Raw genomic sequence first — 9,167 nt, 5'->3', positions numbered from 1 at the left:
ACAAGGCGCGAGAGGCGAGGCAGTGAAGATGACAAAGGGGGAACAAAGGGCGAGAAAGAAAAGGCAAGGGCATGGCGATCACGGGAACGTATCTACAGTGTCCAAACTGGGATGAGCTAGGAAAGGAAACGGTCCGGAAATGGAAGGTGGGCGTCAAAGGAAAGGGAATGGGCGGCAAAAAGGGGCGTCTGTCCAACGTCCGTGACAACGCCTGCTGAGCTCAGTCGGATGAAGACAGAGAAGGAGGCGAGCATTGTTGCTCAAGAGTCCCTTGTGCGACGTAGAAATGACGAACTTGCTCGACAGCACCTTCTACGGGAACAAGCACGCACGCAGACGCAGACGTTGCCCCCGAATGCGGTAAGATGACCCAAGAAACCCTCGAGAATGTCGCTTATACATCGTGCATCTGCCCAGCAACAACCTCAGACGCCTCAAGGGCAGATGTTGCCGCCAGGTGCCACCCCGAACGGTATTCCGCGGCCCCAGAACGGCATTGCGCAAGTGCAGCCGATTCGCAGCTCCCAGGTCGGCATATCGCAACAGCAGCGTATCGCTGCCCTGGCTAACGCGAATGCCCGGATGTCGCCGCCGCATCTGGCCCATGCAGGGCAGATTAGGGTCATGGCAGGGCAGGCCCCTGCTCCAGCGCCAGCTTCCGGTCAAGGTCAGGTACAGGCGGCAGGGCAAGTGCCGCACTCGAACGCCTCAGCTGCGCTAACTGCAGCCGCTCCTGCGCTCAGTGCCGCCCACTTGTCCCCGTCATTCGCTGCTCGGGCGACGAGCTCGTCACCGGGCGCCCCACACCGTTCGCCGCCGCTGCCTGCTGCTAGTCCAGCGAACGCCAACGTTCCTCGGCCACCCTCGGTGCCTGGACAACCTGTACAGGGTATGCAAGTGAACCCACTGCTGCAAGTCCAGGGCTTGCATTACTACATGCAAAGCAACAGGCTCACCGCAGAGCAGATCCAGGCCTTGATTGCCCAAGTGGGTGAATAGTCGTGTCAGTATAGGAGAAAAGCTGATCTTTTGTGCCCAGCAGCAACAACGGTCGCAGCAACAGTATGCGCATATGCATCACCAGCAGCAGCAACCGCAGAACCCTCCGAATGGGAACTTTCCGCACCAGTAATCGTATAATCATGCAATCCGAACTATAGACGTCATGTATCATCTAGACACATCTTCCAGCCATCCCTATGCTACGGTGGGTATCATCATACACACCCATACCTCGTTCATGCCCCGTTCATACCTCATCCATGTACTGTACATACATCTCCTATGGTATGACAATTCATGTGCAACTGCTGAGCATCCCGGGCGGACGCCTGAGTGTCTGTCCATATCTGGATGTCGATGACGTATGCCCTCGGCCTGCTAAGCCACCACCACCCTCTCCAGCGCCGCGTCCACCGAACGCGCTGACGCCTCTTCACGTTCGCTCTCATCATCTCTACGATACCATGTCGTCCGGACAAACAGCACAGGTAATTCTACGAGGTCCTCAACTCGCAATGGCACGCACTTAATCCACATCTCGGCTGCAGGACGGAACCTGGAAGACGAGGGAGCAGGCCGCCGAGGACCAATACGCCCGCGCGAAGGTACGTACTACCCTCCATCTCCACTATATTGCAGCTAGACGGTGCTGACCTTCACTGCGAACGTAGGAAGCGGAGCAGCTCAAGGCCATCCGCGACGAGCTCGCGAGCAAGCAGCCTGCCAAGTCGGAGCTCGACAAGGACTTCGAGGGCGGCTTCGGCGGCCAGGAGGATCTTGAGGACCGCTATGCCACCACGCTCGGGGAGCACTGATGCCGACCGGCCGACGTTAAAGGATTAGTTTGTATCACCACCCCTGCTCCGATCATATCATCGCTGGAAATCCATGCCGAGTCCTGAAATCCACGCACATGCTTATTTCCCAACCTACATCCGCATCTGTCCCCGCTGGTCCTTGCCCACAATCGCGCAAGCAGACACCGTCCCAAGCCGAAAAAATCTGTCCGTCAATTGCGCGCACTACGGTAGTCAATAAGATAGCGAGAGCAGTGCCGTATAATAGCCTGTACTATCAACAACAAGCAGCGTAGAACGAGTCCGTGAAGGTCCGTCGGCAGCAGCAGCAGCGACACCGAGCAACTATCCGTGTAATGATCACAAGTACTACTTCCGCGAGGGGGCGCACGCTGTGCGCCACAACCCGCGCCCGAGCGAAAGAAGTGTGGGATGCGTGGTAAGGAGGGCGATGTACGACGCGGCAATCCTCCCAGACTGAGGGGTGCGCCGCGCCCGGGAGTCCAGTTCGCGTGTGAGAGATTGGTGAGAACAGCAGCGGTAGCAGCACTAGCGTAGACTATCCGAACCATCGCTCCGATAACCCAGCGTCCTCGCCTCATGCGAAGCGCGAGGGCGATGGCGGGGTGGTCGGGGCCGGGAACGCCGCCGGGCTCGCCTCGCGACGCTGGTTGAGCGGCGGGCACGCCGCCGGGCTCGCGGTGGGGCCCATCCAGGGGTCGAGGTAGCCGCACGTCGCGACGGGGACGAACATCTGCGCCGTGTCCGTCGGCTGGTTCCAGCCGTTCCCGGTCGAGACCGTCACGCCCGAGACGGAGGTGAACGTGGGCCCGGGGAGCGTGACGAGCGAGCCCGTCTGGGTGTACGTCGGGAGCGTCGCGAGGTTGGCCTCGTTGGTGAGCGACTGCGGGGGCCACGCGAACGAGTCGAGGACGGTCTGCGGGACCTGGCCGGCTCCTGCGCCACCGGTCTGCCATGGCTGGAGAGGGGGGTTGAAGGGGTCGGTGTTTTCGCAGACACCCTCGGAGACACGGGGGTCGGTAGGCATCCAGCCTTGCTCAAGACCAAGGGAGTAGGACCAAGCGGGGGAAGTGACGTTGCCAGTGACAGTCGAGGTACCGATCTTCCAAGTCCAGAAGAACCAGTTCTACATTCCACAGCTCTGACGTCAGTTGATGCGCCCAAACAGCGGCCCAAAGGCACATACCTGAAGGGCAGACATGGACTGCAGCGCAAACTGCTGCATGGACGCCTTCCAGGCGTCGTCGTAGTTCCAGTAGTCGTTGTAGACCGAGCAGTCGCCCGTGACAGGGAAGTTGCCCCCCCCAGTGAACGAGCCATCGTAGCGAGCGCCGAGGTTCACGCCGTTGACCCACTGGCCGCAGTCGTTGATGGCCATACTCCACTCGCCAACGTGCGTCATACCAAACGCGGTCATCGAGTCGTTCTGGCCCTTCGCCCAGGCCGTGCACGGCTGGCCATTCCCGACACGGACAGAGTAGTCGTCTGCGGACTGACCATTGAAGCAGAGGTACTGGTGGATGTCGAGCTGCATGCGGTCGGCGTTGGGGAGGAAGCCTGCCCAGTTGGTCAGACCGAGGAAGGCATCGTGCATGACGATCCAAGGGCCGTTGCCCTCGCCGGTGCCGGACGCAGTACGGACGGTGTTGTATGCCTGGACGTAATACCTGGAGACAGCGTCCTTGCCGATTGTGGGGCCAAAGGGCTCGTTAGTGATACCGAACATGACGATAACGTCCTTGTACTCGGGCTGCGAGATGAACTCGGCGATGATGCGAATGTAGTCAAGCGACCGCTCAGCGTTATTGATACCCATGGGACCGTAGAGCACATTGATGGTGCCGAGACGTCCGGAGTGGTTCCAGCCGTTCTGAGAGCCCGGCAGCGCGTGCAAGTCGAGGTTGATGCGGAGACCGTACTTGCGCGCCCAGCCGACGGCCTTCAAGAAGTACCTAAAATATAGCACGTACTTTAGTGAGGTAACATATGATATAACGACACGCATATACGCACGTCCATGAAGTCTTGGCCAAGAAGGGCTCATTTTCGCGCGTCTCGATAGCCCAGTAGGGGATGGGGATACGAACGAAGTTGAGACCGGCCGCGGCGATGTCAGCGAAGTCCTTCTCAGTCTGCAAAAATGGATAAGCAGATGCATTGTACGGTCAGCCAGACACAACCCACAATGAAAGTCTTGTAGTGATTCTCGAGCTGCGATATACCTCCGTTCGCGGTATCAGCAGCCATGCGCTGTGACAGATCCCACTCATCGAAAGCCGGGTTTGAAGTGTTTACGTACTGCTCATAGAGCGCGGGGACACTGCAGTCGATGTCATCCGAGACGTCCGGATTTCGCAAATACATGCACTCACATGAACTATAAGCATCGACACACAAGGTGAGAAACAGAAGTCGTTGTGGATCATTACAAATACACGTACCGGTTCAGTGACAAGCCATCCACCAACGTTGACACTAGACGTCACAGATCAGCCAATGTATCATTGCACCCGTCAAATGACCACTCACCCCCTGATCGGGTCCTCGCCGAACTTGAAGGTCTCGTTCAGCAGCGGGGTCCACGACTGAGCACGACCGCTGCCAGACAATGGGTTCGCGGGATCGACGTACCAGAACCCGCCGAACGAGTTCTTGTACGTGAAGGTCGTACCGTTTTCCATGGTGACCGTGCTGCCGTCACTGCCAGTCTGGACGGCGAGCGCATTGCTGTTGCCGTTGCCGGACGAGCCTGTCGAGTTGCCGGTGCCATTTGTCGCGGCGCCGCTGGCCGTGCCGTCCTTGTCGGACTTTGGCTTGATGACAGTGAAGTAGACGGCGATGACGGCGCCTGCGATGACGAGAAGTGCGACAACCGAGCCGATGATGATCGCCTTCTTGCGCGACGATGACCCCTTGGAAGGAGCATAGGACCGCCCCTGGTCGGCGTAGGGGGAGCCATAGGCCTCCTTCGGCCGCGACGCGTTGAGGTCCGAGTCGTTGTAGCTGAGGCCGTAGAAGCCGGGCTTGCCGCCGTCGTTCAGGGCATAAGACGAAGAATTATAGTCCTCTCCAGCGAGGGTAGGATTGGAGGACGCAAAGGACGAGCGGTTCTCACGGGAGGCCTGGCCCATGAAACGGGGGGGAGCAGCGCCGACGGGAAGGTTGTCGTCATGAAGCTGGAGGTGCTCGGTCTCCGGGGTGTAGAATTGGGTATCGCGTGGCTCGCCCTGGGCTGCGTAGGGGTTGGTGTTGGTGAACACGGGCTGATATGGTGTCTGAGACATCCCGTCTGTCCGCACTGCAGAGGACATAAGGAAGCGAGGTTGAAGGAGTGGCGGGAGTGAAAGGAGTGGAGATGTAAAGAGAGAGATGAGACGGTATGCAACAGCGGAGAGAGGAGTGATGGGGGGAGGAGCAATAAGTCAGTATGCTAGCCGATGATGGGGATAGGACGCCGCGAGTGTTTAGTTTGGAACGCGACTCACGAAGCGAGGGTCAGGCGCGCGAAGAACTGGTATCTGGCTTCTCGAGACGCGTCGGATAGCGAGTATTACGACAGAGATGATATCGTGAGTGTCGTACAGGCTGGAGCAGAGGGAACGGGGCGATGCAGCGAGCGCGGCTCGTGCAGGAATGGGGAGAGAGAAGAAGCAGCGGAGGAGGACTTGGACAGCCGACAGCTGGGAGCAGCCACTGGCCCATTCCGGTGCTGCTGTCATGCCGGCCGCTCGGCTCGGTCTTCCTGCCGCGTGCCCGGCCTACATATCCTGTCCCAACATCTCCTCCATCGGCCCGTCCTTCTGCACTTGCCTTCATTCGACTCTGTTCTGTCTTCCAGCAGCCTCATTACTCCTGCTCGGCCAGTATTTACTGTTGCTGGCAGTACGAGAGCGTGCACCTAGTGCAGAGCAAGGTGGCGACGACTGATCATGATCCCGGGTTTGTATTGGCCAGCATTGTTCTTGTGATCCCGCCATACTCTTGGCGGTCTCTCGCATGCTAGCCAATCACCATCCCCCGGCACTAAAGGCAAGCCCTCCGGTGTTCATCCTCCTCGGCATCTCGATGCGACGTCAGCCGTGAGAGGCCCGCCTTCTCCGGCCGATCGTGAGTGGCGGGCTGCACCCTTCTTGTGAACACTGTTTGTTCTCCTTCCCTGCATGGAGAGAGCTTCATCGTTCGTCGTTCGTCGTTCTCGCCCGGCATCCCGTTCAACTGTTGTCTGCCGCAAGTACACCACGCTCGAAAACCTCCGTTATGAACCGCAGTCGGCTATTCTCGTCCACGCCGTCTCTTCTCTCAAAACTCTGCGCATGCTGCTCCTCCGTCCATTCACCATCCCCCAGAATCTGACAAATATGGTCCCATCTTGTTGCCGCATGTTGTCAGACCCGTTCGCAGCCGGTTCGACATACGATCTCACCCCGTGCCGTCCTCGGCCATCCAAGAAGCTATTCCCGGTGACTCGCCGCTCTCCCACATCGGCCCCATCACAGTGCACGTTGCGTGCGACGCCCATCCCGCTAAGTATAGTCGTGCACAACGATTTCTCGGCCCCTAGTGCACCGGCCGTCTGTGTTTTCTCGTACGTTCCACTGACGAGGTTATTCGTGGCAACTTTTGGCGCTTTTACATGCCGCAACTTTTCCAGTGGCGGGATTGCGGCTGCGGTACCTGGGATTAAACTCAACGGTCGGGGGTCAAAAGTACGTCATGTTCTAGTAGCTTCATCTTCCAGCAGCTCACTTATTTTGGACATTTCGTTTCGGCATTAGCTCGTCCAAATGCATCGTACCGGTGCTGGTGCTACGCTCAAGAAGAGTCCCTGTTAATTCCTTCCTCCGTGGAAGGTTGTGTAAGTATATCGTCACTTGATCCGGAAGCCCTGCCGGCATATATATCTGAGGTGCATCGAGTTTATGAGACAGACATCGTGGCGCCTGTCCGACTGAGTAGAGGCTATGTTTGGAGGACAGGTGGCGCATACCAGCGGCAACTGCGTCATCTATGATATGGTACTTCGGCGCTGCATCCGCAGCATGGCAGTTACCTCGTCCTCACCGCGCTCTAGACTTGAAGGCTAGTAAGTGAGAACAAGTCACCCCCGTGGTGTCCTCGCTGAGCAATGAGCGATGGTGCGTAGTACGTGAAGCTTTGGACCTTGTGTTGAATCACATCATTTGTCGCAGGAAACGATGGTTCATCCACCTGCGGGTCACTCAAGCCAATTGTGGTGTGTTTCAGATACATCGAACCTTGTGAAAACCATCTACGCAACAGCATATCTTCTGACTTCGGAATGCGTACTATTGTAGTAGCTTCAACCGATCGCCACATAACGAACCTGCTTTGGATGTGTACCCTTCGCCGCTCCCTTCGTGGAGAGCTCCGTAGAAATCGCAACACAAGCCGCCACCAACTTACTTACAAAGTTTTCGCCAAGTAGGAGTGTCTCATCATCGTTACGAGCGCTTGGTTTCGCACGGTGGATCGACTGCACGGCCACAGCCACCGTATTGCCAATCGGTCCGAATGTACGTGCGCTTGCCGTTGGCTTAGTTCGAGTATTTTGGTCTATTCTCGCTCACCACCTCGTCTGTGACATGTTAGGTCAGGACTACACATCGATGGGAGCCAACGGTTGGGACGACTGTTCATGCTGCTCGAGCCCCGTGGGCGATCAGGTGATGGGCAAACTTGCGGACGCAGAGCACTTGACCATCCTTCCTGATGGGACGCACAAGGCCGACCTAGTCTATCCACGCTGAGGACAATCTCCAACCGAGATGTTCAGATGGCTAGCAGCGCTACAGAAGTTGTTTCGAATCGAGCACCGCTTGGAGATGGGAGGATTCTCACTATGTCGAGGGTCCCCCCCATTACGCAGTTCACCCCCTTCGCACCATCAAACGAGCGTTTCGTGAGCCAAAAGGTGATGTTCTGTTCGCCTTCGTGGAGTCTAGGTATGTCCGATTGAGCGGGGGTGGTTTGCGTTCACTGACCGCCTCGCTTAGCGAGCGGCTCGTGCTCCCGCAAACGTGACACTGCGCTATGCGGCGATGCACTCTGTGCTTCAGCGGAGGTCCTTTCGCATAAAAAGCTGAGCCCGCAAGGTCTCGCGGATGGATCCTCTGACGACCACTCCCCGCTACCTCTGCTGCACTGCTTACCCCTACCTCTCGATCGTCCTCTCAACTCCGTTTGAACATACATCAACTCCATCAGCAGCTCCTGAACGCCCTCCTTGCTAACAATGGCTCGCAGCATCCTCTTCGCGCTACTCACTGCGAGCAGCGCGCTCTTTACCCTCGTCTCCGCTGCGCCCTCTTCAGATTACTCCGGCGGGCTCGTTTATAGACGCGAGGTCAACTTCGGACACGAAGTCAACTGGGCCGAAACGCCGACCACGCACAACGCACGCACGCTCGAACGCCGCGCAGGCCTCGTCCCGCACGTCCCCAGCGCTAACATCGTCCTCTCGCCCAACGGCGGCGCGTACCCGCGCGTCACCTCGCTCTCCGACGGCTCCCTCCTCGCGGTGTACACCGCGAGCTCGGGCGGGAACAAGACGCTCACCGTCGCGCGCTCGACCGACGGCGGGAGCACGTTCGGCGCGTGGGGCACGATCGCGACGAGCCCCGGGGATCTCGACAACGGGTTCCTGCTGCAGCTGCCGAACGGGAACGTCGTCGCGGCGTTCAGGAACCACGACATGTCCGGCAGCGCGTACACGTACTACAGGCTCACCGCGTGCGTGTCTACGGACGGAGGCAGGACTTGGACTTTCTTGAGCCAGATCGACCAGCGCGCTGCGACCGCGACGAACAATGGTCTATGGGTTAGTGTTGTTCTGTTCGCCGCGCTTCGGCTCGTGAGGGTTCCGCACCCACCTCCGCGTTTCTTCCATGCTTCTACGTCTCAGCTCTGCATCGAGGTTTCAGGGCGGGGACTGGAAGCCGTAAACTTTGACTGCGCAGTGGGCCCCGCCAGAGGTGTGCGGGTCAAGACTCGACCCCTTGACCCTCTCGGCTTGACCCCGGGGTCTGACTTGGGGTCTGACCCGGGTCTGACCTTTTCGAGGGGTCAACACGTGATGCATGGTCGGCCCTCGCGTAGAATAGTCGACCGCGTACTACCGGGAGCGCGGGCAGGGCGCCTTGCAGGGTGAAATTGCCCACCTCGAGCGAAGGCAGATGAAGACTCAGATGCCACGATGACGACGGGATATGCTAACTATGCTACACCTTGCACCTCTCTGAGTTCTCGCTGGTTTTGGAGGTGTTTCCCAGACACGCTCCTCTGGGTCGGCATCCATCTCCATTGTGGCAAGTCTCTCGCAGCGTTCCT

At 58.4% G+C, this 9,167-nt stretch overlaps 3 protein-coding genes across 3 annotated transcripts in view; 2 read left to right on the top strand and 1 right to left on the bottom strand.

The window, feature by feature from the left end:
• Window positions 1–1,244, top strand: part of DICSQDRAFT_177412 (uncharacterized protein) — a 6,285-nt gene extending 5,041 nt beyond the window's left edge. The window contains exon 9 of the mRNA XM_007361229.1: window positions 1,040–1,244. Within this exon, the coding sequence (XP_007361291.1) occupies window positions 1,040–1,132 (93 nt within the window). The 3' untranslated portion in view covers window positions 1,133–1,244. The remainder of the gene's footprint in view (window positions 1–1,039) is intronic.
• Window positions 1,245–1,429: 185 nt separating this feature from the next.
• DICSQDRAFT_78058 (glycoside hydrolase) lies at window positions 1,430–5,474 on the bottom strand. The gene is made up of 10 exons (XM_007361228.1): window positions 5,306–5,474; window positions 4,350–5,118; window positions 4,262–4,295; window positions 4,193–4,197; window positions 4,005–4,140; window positions 3,834–3,952; window positions 3,007–3,772; window positions 1,674–2,946; window positions 1,551–1,607; window positions 1,430–1,490 (listed from the first exon to the last, which is right to left on the bottom strand). The coding sequence occupies exons 2-8, from the start codon at window positions 5,102–5,104 to the stop codon at window positions 2,398–2,400; spliced, it is 2,364 nt and encodes a 787-aa protein (XP_007361290.1). The 5' UTR covers window positions 5,105–5,118; window positions 5,306–5,474; the 3' UTR covers window positions 1,430–1,490; window positions 1,551–1,607; window positions 1,674–2,397.
• Window positions 5,475–7,154: 1,680 nt separating this feature from the next.
• DICSQDRAFT_152034 (neuraminidase) overlaps window positions 7,155–9,167 on the top strand; it is a 3,605-nt gene continuing 1,592 nt past the window's right edge. Inside the window, exons 1-3 of the mRNA XM_007361227.1 lie at window positions 7,155–7,354; window positions 7,431–7,783; window positions 7,835–8,658. Of these exons, the coding sequence (XP_007361289.1) occupies window positions 8,074–8,658 (585 nt within the window). The 5' untranslated portion in view covers window positions 7,155–7,354; window positions 7,431–7,783; window positions 7,835–8,073. The remainder of the gene's footprint in view (window positions 7,355–7,430; window positions 7,784–7,834; window positions 8,659–9,167) is intronic.

The sequence above is a fragment of the Dichomitus squalens genome, assembly GCF_000275845.1.
Source record: "Dichomitus squalens LYAD-421 SS1 unplaced genomic scaffold DICSQscaffold_2, whole genome shotgun sequence".
NCBI classification, from domain to species: Eukaryota; Fungi; Basidiomycota; class Agaricomycetes; order Polyporales; family Polyporaceae; genus Dichomitus; species Dichomitus squalens.
The sequence above is the reverse complement of the archived record's forward strand: the minus strand, read 5'-3'. Positions and strand labels throughout refer to the sequence as shown.